This window comes from Rhinichthys klamathensis, unplaced genomic scaffold (genome assembly GCF_029890125.1).
Source record: "Rhinichthys klamathensis goyatoka isolate OS25496 unplaced genomic scaffold, OSU_Roscu_1.1 h1tg000330l_1, whole genome shotgun sequence".
Classification (NCBI taxonomy): domain Eukaryota; kingdom Metazoa; phylum Chordata; class Actinopteri; order Cypriniformes; family Leuciscidae; genus Rhinichthys; species Rhinichthys klamathensis.
In genome coordinates this window covers 1560057-1575908 of record NW_026606845.1, presented here as the reverse complement: position 1 = coordinate 1575908, position 15852 = coordinate 1560057, and the positions used below count along the sequence as shown (strand labels likewise).

Sequence of the window (15852 nt, the reverse complement as noted above, 5' to 3'; positions counted from 1 at the left end):
TGACGAGGGTCGATCTGAATATGAAAGTATGCATCTTTCAGATCCATTGAAACAAACCAATCCCCCGGGCGAACTTGCGCGAGAATTTGTTTGAGTGTTAACATTCTGAACGGCCGTCTCATGAGAGCCCTGTTCAAACGTCTCAGATCTAGTATGGGTCTGAGCCCGCCGTCTTTCTTTGGAATTAGAAAATAGCGGCTGTAAAACCCCGAATACATTAGCGCGGGAGGGACTGACTCTATCGCTCCTTTTGCTAATAAATTCTGAACTTCGGTGCGAAGCACGTGACCCACGCCGCTTCTCACCGATGTCTCGATAACCGCCTGGAATTTCGGGGGCCTGCGAGCGAATTGGAGCGAGTAGCCTCGCTTTATAATGTTTATGACCCAACTCGACACACCGGGGATGGCTTGCCAGGCCATCACCCGTGTGGCTAGGGCTTGACACACTGAATGGGGGGGACCGCCTAACATAGGGGGACCTGATACCCTTACACTGTGATTTGTGCACATACTGAGTGTTTGACTGATTATACCGGCTTTTGCCCGGGGGGATTTCAGTCTTACAACAGGGCGGGGGCCGCCTAGTGAAGGGGGACCGTGAACCCGTGTGATGTGATTGTGAAACATACTCTTTTTGTGCTTTATTTGGGTCGCCGTGAAAACGGCGTTTGTTTGCAAAGACGCGCTCACTGCTGCGGGCCTGTTTACAATAATAAAATCCCCAGCCGCCTGAACTGAACAGGGAGCTGTGGGAAGTTTTGCCAGCTTTTTCGAGGGTGGTCCGGCTAGCGCGAGACACGAGCCCTCTCTCTTTCCTCTCCGTGCTAGGACGACTTCGGAGGCACCTGGTCGGCCGCGGCGCTGGGTCGAGGGCCTTGACGCCTGGGGAGCGGGTAGCGCTTCGCGGGCCTTAGCTGGCGTTGGCTTTCAGCCGCAGGGCGGGGCTGAGAGGCCTGTTTCACCGGCTTGGCTGGATGAGGCGAAGGCGGCGGCTTGGGCTTGCTGGTCGCGGAGCTCGACCGTTTCGGCAAGAAGTGTCGCATGGCCTGGGACGCTTTCTGTGCCTCTGTGTACCTCTCCGAGAATCCTTTCACCGCCGGGCCGAAGAGACCGGAGCTGGACACCGGGGCGTCGAGAAACCTCGTTCTGTCGGCGTCCTTGATCTCAGTGAGGTTAAGCCAAAGATGGCGCTCGAGCACGACCAAGCTCGCCATGTTTCTTCCGATGGCCTGTGCTGTAGCCTTAGTAGCACGCAGCGCTAAGTCTGTAGCACTCCTCAGGTCTCGAAAGGTCTCCGGGTCCGGGCCAGACTCGTCCATGGACCGGAGGAGTTTGGCCTGGTAGACCTGCAACACGGCCATCGTGTGCAGGGCCGATGCAGCCTGACCGGAGGCGGAGTACGCGCGTCCAGCGAGGGCTGAGGTGTTTCGGCAGGGTTTGTTGGGATGAGCGGCTCTAGCTCGCCAGCTAGCTGCAGTGCTCGGGCAAAGATGAGCTGCCACGGCCTCTTCGAGGGGCGGCAAAGACTCATAACCCTTTTCCGCTGCGCCATCCACGGAGGAGAGCGTCGCGGAAACTGCAGAACCCACACGTGCTGAGTAAGGAGCGCGCCAGGCCTTGGTTAGCTCTTCGTGGACCTCGGGGAAAAATGGCGCCGGTTTGTGACGCGGGGCCTGCTGGCGCCCCTCCAGAAACCATCCATCCAGTCGACTACGAGGCGGCTCCTCGGGCGAGGCCCACTCTAGCTCGAGGTCCGCGACGGCCTTCGTCAGGATCCGAAGCATTTCGGCGTCGGAGTTCGTCCTGTTCGCTAATCCACTGGCCACGGATTGAGAAGCGGTGACGGGGTCGAGAGAGCCCGGCCATTCGTCCTCAGAAGCGGCGATGGATATGCTGTCGTCGCGCTCGAGAGATCCGCCGAAGGAGACGAGGCCCGCCACGTGTGGGGGGGGGCGTTGGTCTCCTGTGAACAGGACCGGTGATGGCGTTTGAGTCGGAGAAAGTGAAGCACGCGGGGACGCGGCCGGCGTGCGTTCACAAATCTCCATACCCTCCGGTTGCCGTTGGCTGCGACGCTTCTTCTTCCTCGGAATGGAAAGCGTGGTTGAAGCGGCATCGCCGTCTCGAGAGAGAGCTAGCCGATTGCGCAGCACGGAGATAGGCATGCAGTCGCAGGCCGCACATCCGCCGGCAGAGAGTGCATTCTCCGCGTGGTCGACACCCAAGCAGGAAATGCAGCTCTCGTGTTGGTCTGCCTCGTGCAGACGGCCTCCGCACGTGGCGCAGGATGAACGAGGCATTCTGTAAACAAATCACAATAATATAAAGGATATAGGATGTCGCCGGATAGCCACAGGTGAGACGGCGTCAGGAGACAATCGACGTGCAGGCGAAGTCTGCTGAAGAGAAGCTCGCTCAGGCTGAAAGGCTTGTTCGACGGCGAATTCACAGTAAAAAGCTCAGGGACATGTGTACTGTCGCTGAAGGAGTAAAATCTGCTATAATGGCGAATTCGGGGGTCTTTTATAGGCTAAACCACACCCCCTTGACGGGCTCTGACGTTGAGCTAGCTCATTGGCTGTATGTCAGAGTCGCCCGCGCCATTGGTTGTGCAGTTGCGGCAGCACAGCCTATGAGCGTGCCAGACGCTCAGTGTGCTAGCTGTGCAGCTGCAAATGCGTTTTACTTATAGGTTTCAGTAAATCGAGGAAAAGGAGTTTTCCCACTGCGTATAGCTACGCAATACGAAGTGACCGTTCGAAAGGGAACTAAGGGTACACAGCTGATCTAGAAGAACTCATAATGACAGTGACCATAGTAACGGATTACACAAGGAAAACAGGAACTGAAGAAATGCAAACAAAAGTCCATGAACTAAACAGAACATAATGGTGACAATGATGAGGGTGAACAGAAAAATACATACTATAGATATATTTTAAAAAAATTATATAAACTTGAAAACAAAATTATTTTCATCTCAGTTTCATCATTTTCATCATGTTAACCACACACAGTCCATCAGTCTAAAAATATTGTTATAGCAAGCAGTCATTTGGTTACTATTGATCTGATGAGCTACAACACGGTAAGACAAACACACTCTTACTTAAAGGTATAGCGGGGGATTTTCTTTTTCCGGGTGGGTAGCCTATACTATTGGTCCACCTAAGTGTCAATCATTCTGGTGATATGTTTACGTAAGGGCGGTCGTACGTGCTCGTCCATATGTGGTTTTCGCTTTCTGCGCATGCGCACTTTCAGGTGTATTATGTGTGATGAGTTACGGTTTCAGCCATTCCTTTGAAAATGGCTGAGGGTCGAAAGAGAAAAAAAATGTATACGAAGTGTATGATAAGAAGAGAAAGGCCGTAGAATATAGAAACAAGACCAGAGTGATTTTGGGTGAATATTTCACACGCTGGCGTGCGCTAAAAGCACAGGTTGGGCTTCCCACTGATGCCGCAGTTGCGAAGATTCTACTAGACAGGTAAAGTTTGTCATGCTATTTGGAGAAATCCATTTAAAATCACTGCTAGTAAAAGTTTAATAGGCGTTGCCTCTCGGGAGCAAATAGAGTGTTGCGCATGTGCATTTTTAAAAAAAATTGGAGAGGGCGGGTCTTCTCTAAAATTCGGAAAGATCCTCCGCTATACCTTTAAATGAAAACTAATGATTGTTGAAACAGGAAGTTAGACAGATCATTCTTTTTTTTTTACCTGTTTTAATGAACATAAACTAAAAGCTGCAAAAAAAAAAAAAAAGATGTAATTTGTTGCATTATTTAACAGAGCAGTGTTGTTCATGGCTGATTTATTTGCGGTTTTCATCTTTCTTCAAGAAGAACTTCACAGATCATTTATTAGATTTTGAGAATATTAGCCTGTATTCTTTCTGTTATGAAGTGTCATTTACATGTTACAAAAAGATGGATGAGTAACTGACAAATCAACATTTTCATCATGATGAATTCTGTGTTTCAGGGGTTTCTAGTGCTGTCCAGTGTGTGTGTGTGTTACAGTCCTTCACACGATTTTACGTCCATAAAATAGCCCTCCGCTCCAGAATCGATCAAAGCACCGGATGTGTTCAAGAGTGGCGCGTGCAGGTGGGGAGGAGCTGAACACTTTTTTTTATGTTTTTTCTCTAGGCATCTTATTTCTAAATTAATTTGTTTATTTGAAAGCTGCCTCTCAGCCCCTACTGTAAGATTTAAAGAGGCCTGGGGAGAAGACCTGGGAGTTGAGCTCTCCGAAGCTACGTGGGACAAATGCTTGGCTACGTTACATTACACTAAAGCCAAGTTGCATAAAATGTTCCCCTCTGTTTCACCAATGTGACAGGTGTAAGGTGGCAGAGGAAACAGCTTCTCATGCTTTCTGCTTTTGCCCTTTATTTTCTGGATTTTGGTCAAGTATTTTTCACTGGTACTCCAAGGCTCACAATAAGCCTCTTCCACCGGATGCTGAACTTGCATCTTCGGCCACTCACAGCACACCTCTTGCCTTTCAGGAGCATTGGATCAGTCCCTAATGCTGGGTATGGTCGTGGCTAAGAGACTTGTGCTTAATAAACTGGAGATCACCCTCACACCCTTCTTTCCAGGTGTGGATTATGGACATGATCTCTGTCATACAAATGGAAAGACTCCGACTTTTGAGGAATGATCATATTGAAAAGTTTTCTGCTGTTTGGGGTCATTTCTTGGACATTTGAATAAGTTAATCACTCAGTCAGTTCAGGGTTTAAGGTGCATATCCCTATGGTGCATATCAGAGGTGGGCACAAATACATCAAAAACTATTTTGTTACAAAATACAAATACTGGCTCATGAAATGTAACAAAATAAAATACAAAATACTGATGTGAAAAATGTATTTAAATAAAATAAAAGTAATTAGTATTTTGAAACTACAAAAATACTCCCACAATAATCTTAAGTCTTTTTTTTTGTATTACTGAAAGGTCAATAACTCAAATAGTAGCAATAACAGAAATATGATAAATGTGTAAATTCAAAATGGCGAAGTAGCAAAATAAAAAAGTATGTGCATTTCACTAAATCTCTACAGGGCCTGAAATAGCTCCCTCTGACGTAATGGCATGTATAGCTAAGTTCACATCAATGGTGTGGTAGTTTTATACAAAATCAATATCAATATTTCTCATATGTAATACGTTTATATTGTGAATGCTTGCTTAGCATGAAGATTTCAGTGGAGTTACGACAGACGCGCTGTTTCATAATAGGTAGGGCCTATGATGTCCTTTTATGAATGACAACACAGTGCATTGATCTCATAAGGCACAATTATTTTCTCTATAATGCCATTCAGTGTGCAATATGTGTGTGTAGACTGTATATTTTTCACAAAACACTTTACCTTAAAGGTGCTATCAGCGATTTCAGGCCCAAAAAAGGCAGAAACATAAATTATCACATTCATCTAATTTTTCCTAGGGGGAAATCACCGACAGGGTGTTGTGAGGTTTTGCTCCGACTTCGCGTGCAGCCGTGCACGAGTGCAAAACCTCACAACACCCTGTCGGTGATTGGTTGGAACCAGTGATGCGCGGGTCAATGTATAAACAAACCGCACCCGACCGACGTTTTCAACTAACCTGCCCGCAACTCGGACCGCAAAAAAAAAGAAGAAAATATTGTACCCGACCTGCTTCCTGACCCGCATTTTTTAAAAGTAGTAAATGCTCACCGTAGCGTCATTGGGCCATAGACGTATAGGAACTTGGGGTGCGGGGGAGTGTGGCCGCTTTTGGAAAAGTGTGAAAGCCCTTAGGAGCGCAAACTGTTATTTTTCTGAATGCTGTATGATATAGCCTAGTGTTCTGTAATAAAGGCTTGATTTATTCATTTATTTAGTTTCATTTTCTTAACAATTAAGATGCTGCATGTGTTTATCCAGTCTAATCTAAGTGTGCGTCTCTCCCCCGACTTTCCCAACAAAAATCCCGCCCCCTCTCAGAAAATACACTGACATTACTGAGCTATATGCGTTTAAAAGTAGCCTATTAAAATGGTACAATGGCATTGCTCAGTTCAACGTGTTGGGAAATCGGGCATTTTACGTCAGCATTTATTCAAAAGTTAATAATGCTCAACATTCAAAAGGTAAATAAGGATTTCCCACTTGTATTAGTAGGCAGCTCGTGCGTCATCTTCGCGCCAGTTATTCAGTCAATAAAGTATAAGTTAGGCCTATGTATTTCATAGAAAATTGTGTCAAGTAGGCCTACTATATAAATTACAAAGGTTTAATTGGCATTTATATTTTTTATATTTCAAACGACCTTTAATATTATAGCCATTTCTGAAACGTGGATCAATGCCGATAGGGGCATGGATTTTGAGTTGCAGGGATATGAATTTAATTACGTGAATAGAGAGAGTAGTTGTGGAGGGGGGGTGGCGCTTTTTGTTGACAAAGGTATCATTTATAAAGTTGTTGATAATATGTCAGTATTCATTGATGATATAATGGAGTGTATCACAATAGAATTATGTATGGAAAAAACGAAGAATGTCTTAGTTGTGTATATAGGAAACCAGGATCTAACATTAAAATATTTATAGAAAAAATGGAAAACATGTTTAATAAAGTAAAGCATAAAATAAGCTATATCTGTGGGGATTTTAATATTGATTTATTAAACCCCAACAATCACAAATTGACGGAAGAGTTTATTGAAACATTGTATAGTTTGAGTCTTTTTCCAACAATCACTAAACCAACTAGAATAACAGGTAATGGTGCCACTCTGATAGATAATATCTTTACAAACAATGTTGAAAGTAATTCTTTAAGTGGAATATTAATTAATGATATAAGTGACCACCTGCCAATCTTTGTGACTTATGACTGTAACTATAACGGAAAAAGAGAGTGCAACGAAATTAAATATAGGAGATTGAGAACTGATGAAACTATATTTGCATTTAGAAAGGAATTAATTAAGTTCAATTGGAATGAAGTAATTAATGAAGCTGACCCTAGTACTGCATATGAATTATTTTTAGACATACTGTATTCATAACTTTATATAATAAAAACTGTCCAATAAAACCATATTGCAGTAAAAGGAAATATTCAGAAAAACCTTGGATGTCTAAATCGATTCAAAATGCTTGTAAAAAAAAAGAATACTCTTTATAGGAATTTTATAAAATATAGAACGAAAGAATTGGAGTTAAAATATAAGAAATATAAAAACAAATTAACTAACATAATGAGGGTATGTAAGAAGGATTATTACAATAATTTACTAGAGAAAAATAAATATAATGTGAAAGGAATATGGAATACAATAAACACTATTATTACAAAAGGACTTCATAAATTTAATTATCCGGAATATTTCAAGGACAATGACATACAGTTGACAAATATGAATGTGGTGGTTGACAGATTCAATAAATTTTTTGTAAATGTGGGCCCTAAACTGGCCAAAGATATAAAGCACACAGGGATGAAATACTCTGTGATGGATCAAGTGGATAGAAATTCACACTAATTTTTTTGGGAACTGTAGAAGGTAAAGAAATTATAGAGATCGTAAGTAAATGTATGAATAAAACGTCTAAAGATTGTGATGACATTTATATGTCACTAGTAAAAAAAGTAATTGATGGAATTGTAGATCCATTAACATATATATATATATAATTTATCATTCAAAACAGGAGTATTTCCTGAAAAGATGAAGTTGGCAAAAGTCATCCCTTTGTATAAAACAGGTGATTCACACGTTTTTAATAATTATAGACCGATATCCTTGCTCTCTCAGTTCTCAAAAATACTTGAAAAATTATTTATTAAAAGGCTAGATAATTTCATTGATAAAAACAACTTACTAACGGACAGTCAGTATGGATTCAGATCTGGTAGATCAACGTCTATGGCACTAATTGAGTTAGTCGACAGATTAACAAATTGTATTGAAAATAAAAAATATGCAGTAGGGATTTTCATTGATTTAAAAAAAGCTTTTGATACTGTTGATCATGAAATTATGTTAAAAAAAATGGAAAGGTATGGCATCAGAGGTGTGGGCTATAATTGGATAAAAAGTTATATGGAAAATAGGAGTCAGTTTGTACGAACGGGTAATCACCGGTCAGTAAGCCTCAGTATTTCCTGTGGTGTCCCACAGGGATCAGTTTTAGGCCCCAAACTGTTTATTCTTTATTTAAATGATATATTCAAAGTATCAAATGTACTTAAATTTACTGTTTTTGCTGATGATACAAATGTTTTATGTTGCGGGGACAATCTGCAACAGATGATGGAAGTGGTAACAATCGAAATGAATAAATTAAAACTTTGGTTCGATTCGAATAAGTTATCCCTCAACTTTAACAAAACTAAATTTATGGTATTTGGGAATCGTAATACAAATACAGATGTTAGACTGGTAATTGATAACCAAATAATAGAAAGAGTTTATGAATGTAAATTTTTGGGTGTTGTACTTGACCATAAATTGTGCTGGAAGCCCCACATCAAAAATTTGTGCATGAAGATGGCCAGGATGATTGGTATATTGAGTAAAACCAGATACATATTGAACACAAATACATTACATACTATTTACTGCACACTTATTTTGCCATATATGTTATACTGTGTGGAAGTTTGGGGAAATACCTATAAAAGTAATTTACAAAATATTTGCACACTACAAAAAAGAGCAATCCGGATAATAAATCATACTGGGTATTATGAGCACACTAATCTTTTGTTTTTTAATTCACATTTGTTAAAATTGATGGACATTGTTACATTTAAAACTGCTCAATTTATGTTTAAAGTCAAAGAAAATAATTTACCAGGTAACATAAGTGCAATGTTTAATGAAAGAGATGGGGGATATCATCTAAGAGGATATTGTATGTTCAAACAACCTCTTGTACGAACTGCTATTAAAAACATGTGTATATCAGTTTGTGGGGTAACTATATGGAATGGACTGGATAATGACATCAAACAGAGCCATGATATCATTCGGTTAAAAAATAGATTAAAGAAATCATTACTGGACCAATATAGATAAGTATAGACTGAAACACAGGACTAAATTTGCAATGTGAAAATATTGTGGTTAAGGTATTGTTGTGAGTTATGTAAGATCTGAGAAAAATGTATGCTGTAACTGCGTATTTATTTGCTTTTTAATATTATTATTTTTGTTAAATAGGGGCAGGTTTAAATAAGCTAATTGCTTCTGCCTGCTCCTTCTCAAACAAATTTTTTATTTTTATTATTTTTGGTTGTTGTTGTTGTTTTGGTATTATTATTATTATTACTATTATTTATATATATATATATTTATTTTTTGATGGTTGTGTTTTACTTTGTGGTTTTAATTATTGTTTTGTTGTTGTGTATCTATGTTGATTGTTTGAGACAAATAATAAAGAAAGAAAGAAAGAAGAAAGAAACCCATTGTTTTTGTGTGCAGATCTCAGAGCCTAGACGCGGTTTTTGGACGGCATGCTAATGGGGCGGGCAGCTACCGGATTGCTAGGAAAAATTAGATGAATGTGATCATTTATGTTTCGGCCTTTTTTGGGCCTGAAATCGCTGATAGCACCTTTAATGCCGTTTTTAAGAGGAGCAGCGCCACTTCTTCTCCTGTGTTCAAAATTCATTCACTTCTTGGAGGGAGCCCGGTCTACAGGGTGTCACGTGATTTTCGTGCATCTAACCTGGACATTGCCATTGCTAACATCAGACCGAAAATATGGCAAAATCTTTTACTATGGTGATTTTTCTTAAGTATTTAAGTATTTGAAATACTCAAATACACTCCCTCAAAATATTTTGTTACAAACTACATTTTATTTTTTCCACACCTGCAAAATACAAATTACAAAATACACTAAAGTCATTAAATACGTATTTAAAATACATTTAATTGAAATACTGCCCATGTCTGGTGCATATCCCTATAGCACTTTTATATGTAACTTTGTTGTTTGTTCTGTTTTTTAACTTGAACTTCGGAGGAGCTCCTCCGAAAAATCCTTAAACGAGTAACAGCATTCTTGCCTATTGTCCCACATGGCTGTTCCCCATTCTCTAGCTTGGCCGACCACGAGTGTGAGGGCGAAGACCACTTTGGATCATTCTGTGGAAAAACAGGAGGGCTGGAGTTAAAAAGTCAGAGAATACTGTGACTCAAGCCGTTCTGTGAGCTCTGCAAGCTGGAGAGACGTCTCAGAGAAGGTGTGGCGAGAGGTGGTGAGTTCCTCCTGCTGCCGTCCCAGAAGGATGCCTTGCTCCATGAGGACTCGGTGTATGTCTCCTCTGCTGAATCAATGTTGTGTTCAGTAGATTCTGCCAGGGACATGAACAGAGGACTCAAATGCAGAGTGACCAAAGTTTATTAGAAAACTTCATGAATTCGGCATCAACGTGAAGTGACGTGCGTTAAGAATATATGGGAATGTATGGGCGCTCCAGTGCTGTCCTTATAACAGCGGACACACAGGCTGTGGACCTCCCCAGATGCAGTGCACAACGGGAGTGAACAACCTGCTGAGAAACTCCTCGTCTAAGCGTCCTGGGCACAGTAGCAAACAAAAGGTAAGACACAAGAAACACACACGGAAGAGTCCAAAGAACACATGAGACGGAGCACAAATGATCTACTGACAACATGAGGCAGACACATTTCATTGAATCATTTAACAGACACTTTTATCCAAAGCGACTTACTAATGGAGAGCAATAGAAGCAATTAGACCAACAATATGCAAGTGCTGTAACAAGTCTCAGTTAGTCTAGCACAGTACACATAGCAAGTGTATTTTTTGTTTGTTGGTTTGTTTTTTATCAGAAGAAACACAACAAATGCAATAGAATATGGAAGTGCTAGTATTAATTGGTCAGGTGCTGACAAAAAAGATGTGTCTTTAGACATTATTTTGAAAATGGCTAAAGACTCAGCTTCTCGAATTTAGATAAGTAGGTCATTCCACCAGCTGGGAACAGTCCAGGAAAAGGTCCATGAGAGTGATTTCAGCTTCTTTGGGATGGCACCACGAGGCGTCATTCACTTGCATGCTTCTGGAGGGCCATAAATCTGAACTAGCGAGTTTAGGTATATTGGTGCAGAGCCAGTGGTTGTCTTGCAGGCAAACATCAGTGCCTTGAATTTGATGCAAGTGGCTATTGGCAGCCAGTGCAAATTGACAAAGAGAGGTGTGACGTGTACTTTCTTCGGGTCTTGGAAGATCAGCCTTGCTGCTGCATTCTGGATCAGTTGCAAAGGCTTGATAGTACATGCCGGAAGGCCTGCTAAGAGAGCATTACAATAGTCCAGTCTAGAGATAACAAGAGCTTGGACAAGGAGTTGTGTGGCCTGCTCTGATAGGAAGAGTCTAATCTTCCTAATGTTGTATAAAGGGACCTGCAGGACCGGGCCGTTGTAGTATTATGGTCTGTGAAACTTAACTGATCATTAATGACAACTCTAAGCTTCCTGGCTGTCCTGACAGGAGTTATGGTTGTATAGCGAAGTTGTGATGAAGTGTTGGGTTGGCTGAGACCACAAGCAATTTTTGTCTTAGCAAGGTTGAGATGAAGGTGATGGTCCTTCATCCAGCAAGAAATGTCTGTCACGCAAGCTGAGATGCGAACATTTACCGTCAGATCCTTTGGTTGGAATGAGAGGTAGAGTTGTGTGTCGTCAGCAGAACAGTGATAGGAAACGTCATGTTTCTGAATAACAGATCCCAGTGATGACATGTATGGAGAGGAGAAGTGGTCCAAGCACTGTGCCCTGAGGCACCCCAGTAGCTAGATGTTGTGACTTTGACACCTCACCCCTCCAAGACACCCTGAAGAGGTAACTTGAACCACTGGAGTTCAGTTCCTGCAATGCCCATCTTCACGAGGGTTGACAGGAGGATCTGGTGGTTAACTGTGTAAAAAGCAGCAGGCAGATCCAGCAGGATGAGTACTGAGGATTTGGAGGCTGCTCTCTCCAGTCTCAGAGCTTCAGACACAGCAGAGAATATAAGTGACAGGTGTTGATCGTGGTAATCAGCTCGTAATTTGCACACCACGCTACTAAGTCAGAGCTGATTGCCCAGGTCATGAGCTGCAGAACATGTCAGGACAAACACACACAACATGGGAAGGCCATGATCCACCCTGAACCATGACAGTTTAATGTCCCAGACAACCTCTGTGGTCCCATTTACCCACTTGTTAGCAATCGCCTTTTTCAAGACACGTAACAGATTATAAAAAATCACAAGAGGGTATTGCATGTGTATTGCATATGTATTTCATATCATAAAAAAAAAAAACATGAAAATATCTTGAGCTTGTGTTTACCACAGAACTTTTATCAAGCATTTAACCAAAAACCCATTTAAGAAACCCATTGACTTCAGGATGATGCACTCGGAAGTGCTAAAATGCCTACAAAAATACGTCATCCCTGTATTCTGCAGCTGTGTGTAAAAAACAGTGTTAACCACACTTCACACATTTTAAAGTCCTTCACTGTAAAGCTAAAAGTGCTTGTGTTAATACAGTACAGTCATTTGGTTGCTGTTGATCTGATGAGCAACAACACAGTAAGACAAACACACTTATATTTAAATGAAAACTGATGATTGTTTATATAGATGAAGCTCATATAACACATCATTTCTGACATTTAGATTGATGTATTTTGCAGACGCTTTTATCCAAAGCGACTTGCATTGCATTTCAAGGTACACATTTTACATTCTTATCAGTTCTTGACTTGAGAAATATCTTCTGTACATATAATGACCAGTTCATTTACACACATTGATGTTGTGCATTAATAATCTTCAGATGTGCAAAGATCTTATTAACACTAAGAACTGTTTAGAGTGATGAACATACACTGATTATGAGAATATACGTGATGTGTAATGCTGTATTATATATATTTTATTCTGATGATTATATTAATGCTGTATTATACATATATTTTATGCTGATGATTATATTAATGCTGTATTATAGAAATATTTTATGCTGATGATTATATTAATGCTGTATTATAGATATATTTTATGCTGATGTGGGTCAGAATGGCTCCTCCTCTTCCTCTGATCTTTCTGCTCATGATTCACGGTGAGTTAATGTTACATTACTTTTTATTTATTTATTTTTTCAAAAACCTCATAATGAGCGTTTAATGAGCAGTTTTCTATGGTATGTTAATGTATTTACTTTTGAAGCATGAAGTTTGGGTTAGGCATGTCAATGGGCTTGTCTATTTTATAAATATCCAGTAGTTTTTTTTAGTTACGTCACAGTCTGAATTGCTAATTTGCTACTTGCTAGTCAGTGTCAGGTGGTTTAGGGGAGGGACTTTCTCACTCATCAGGGCATTTGATTGGGCAAACAGATTTTTTTGTTAATTTCTTCAGAAGACATTGTGGAGATATGATAGAGCAGTGCCAATCCTGTTCCTGGAGATCTACCTTCCTGCAAAGTTCAGCTTCAACCCTGATCAAACACAACTGAACCAGCTGATGTAGATCTGCAGAATCACGTGATCATTGCAGTCAGGTGTGTGTGATTAGGGTTGGATCTGAATCTGATCTCCAGGAACAGGATTTGGCTCCCTTGAGGAAGAGGTTTGTGTGTCAAAAGATTTTTTCAGCATATAGACGTTTTCTTAGACTTAATTGTCATGTGTTTGATTATTTTAGAGGGCAGCATGTTGTTCATGACTGATGTATTTGCTCTGGTTTCACTTCTGTTTATTTCTGCAACATCCTCCATCAAAAATGATAAAGAAATTCACACTTAGATCATTTATCACTCAAAAGCTTCCTAGAAGATTCACTTATAATATTCCCTGTAATGAGTCACTGTTTCCAAGTATACTAAAGTTTTTGTGATCTGTTGGAACTGATAAAACAACATTTTCAGCTGTATGAATTCTGTGTTTCAGGGGTTTCTAGTGCTGGTTGGAGTGTGAGTTACAGTCCTTCACACATCTGTGCACTAAACAACTCAACAGTGATAATGAGATGCACTTATACATACCCTACTGGATATCAGATCAAGGAAGTGTTCTGGAGCAATACAAAAGATAAAAAGAAAGATGAAGTGTTTCCAGATCTGTCTAAGGACACTGAATACAGTCAGAGGCTTCAGTATCTGGGAGATAAACAGCAGAACTGCACCGTCAGACTGAGTCATGTGACACTGAAGGATTCACACATGTACTATTTCAGATTCATCACTGATAAAGAAAAATGGATTGGTAAATCAGGAGTGAATCTTACTGTCACAGGTGACTTTGATGAGGTTTATCTCTTCTTCTCTGCATTATGTTGAATAATAATCAGTGTATGACAGCAGCACTAGATATAATGTGTGTGTTGTGTTCAGATCTTCAGGTGGAGTCTCCTGAGAGAGTGACAGAGGGAGATTCAGTCAGTCTGACATGTAAAAGCAGCTGCGCTCTGACTGACAGAGCAACATTCATCTGGTACAGAAACTCACAGCCATTAACTGAGAGAAGAGACAGAAACAATGAACTCCTGCTGCAGTCAGTCAGAAGAGAGGATTCAGGCAGATATAGCTGTGCTGTAGACGGACACACTCCCGTCTCTCCTGATGTTCAGCTCAATGTCATGTGTGAGTGCAGATTCTTAGTCTTTTTAAAAAACAGAGATTGTGTTTAAATAGATGATTTACGATTTAATTTATGTCTGTTTTAGACCGTCCCATGCGCGTCTCAGTGTGGATGCATTCATCAGTTTAGAGAGTTAATCATGATGATCTTCCTCTTTCAGTTCATCATGTTGCTGGTAGGAATGTGATTGTGATCACAGCGGCATCTGGAGGATTATTCATCATCATCATCATCATCATCATCATCATTCTATTTATAATGTAAATTAAATAATAAAGAGTATAAATATAATTTACTTAAAAACAAATGCAGAAGGATATGTCATTATTATATGAATTATGTTTTATTTGACAGTACGAGAAAAAGAATTAATAGACAATCTGCAATACACAAGTGTGAGGTGAGCTGATCAAAGAACTACAGAATAAACTCTCTCTCTCTATATATATATATATATACTTATATATACAGTAAATACAATATATTTCTCTCTGTTTCCCTGTAGGACGATGATCCAGGCTCATATGCAGCTCTAGACCTCAAGTCCAGATCATCTGACCTCTACGACACACTCACAGTAAATTAAATATCAAAAACTACTCGTGCAAAAGAGTTTGTTCATTCAAAAGTCGGGTAATAAATAATCAATGTGTTTTTTCCCATAGACTGTCCATCCCAGACCTGATGTTCACCAGTCAGACTCTTCTGAATATGAGAATCTGTCCATAAGCGGGAGATCCTCAGGTCTTCATATCACCAATAAAGAAGGAAATGTCCTCATGACTAGTCAATAGATTCAAGTCAGTGTAATCCCTCACGGAACGAAAATATATTTCCCCATATATGATTGATCAGTATATTAAATGGTTTAACAGTATATTTGAAAATATACAGAATAATATATTGTTAATATATTACAGTAAATTGAATAATACATAAGGAATTGCCGCTTTTCATATATTGAAAAATATGTCACAATATTTACTATATATCATAATGTATGTAATTTTATATTCAGTAATACACTTCATACTATATAGATGTATGTGTGCTCAGATATGGGACTGCATGTGTAAAAAATTGCACATATATTTACTCATGTAATATAAACACATACAGAAAAATATATAATATAATATATTACTGATGCTTTTTATTTATTTACATTTAGTGTTTAAAATTTTCAAGCTG

At 40.1% G+C, this 15852-nt stretch overlaps 1 protein-coding gene across 1 annotated transcript; it reads left to right on the top strand.

Moving 5' to 3' along the window:
* Positions 1-13976: 13976 nt before the first annotated feature.
* LOC130105936 (B-cell receptor CD22-like) lies at positions 13977-15455 on the top strand. The gene is made up of 4 exons (XM_056272124.1): positions 13977-14316; positions 14415-14656; positions 15167-15238; positions 15327-15455. The coding sequence occupies exons 1-4, from the start codon at positions 14046-14048 to the stop codon at positions 15453-15455; spliced, it is 714 nt and encodes a 237-aa protein (XP_056128099.1). The 5' UTR covers positions 13977-14045.
* The last annotated feature ends 397 nt before the right edge of the window (positions 15456-15852 follow it).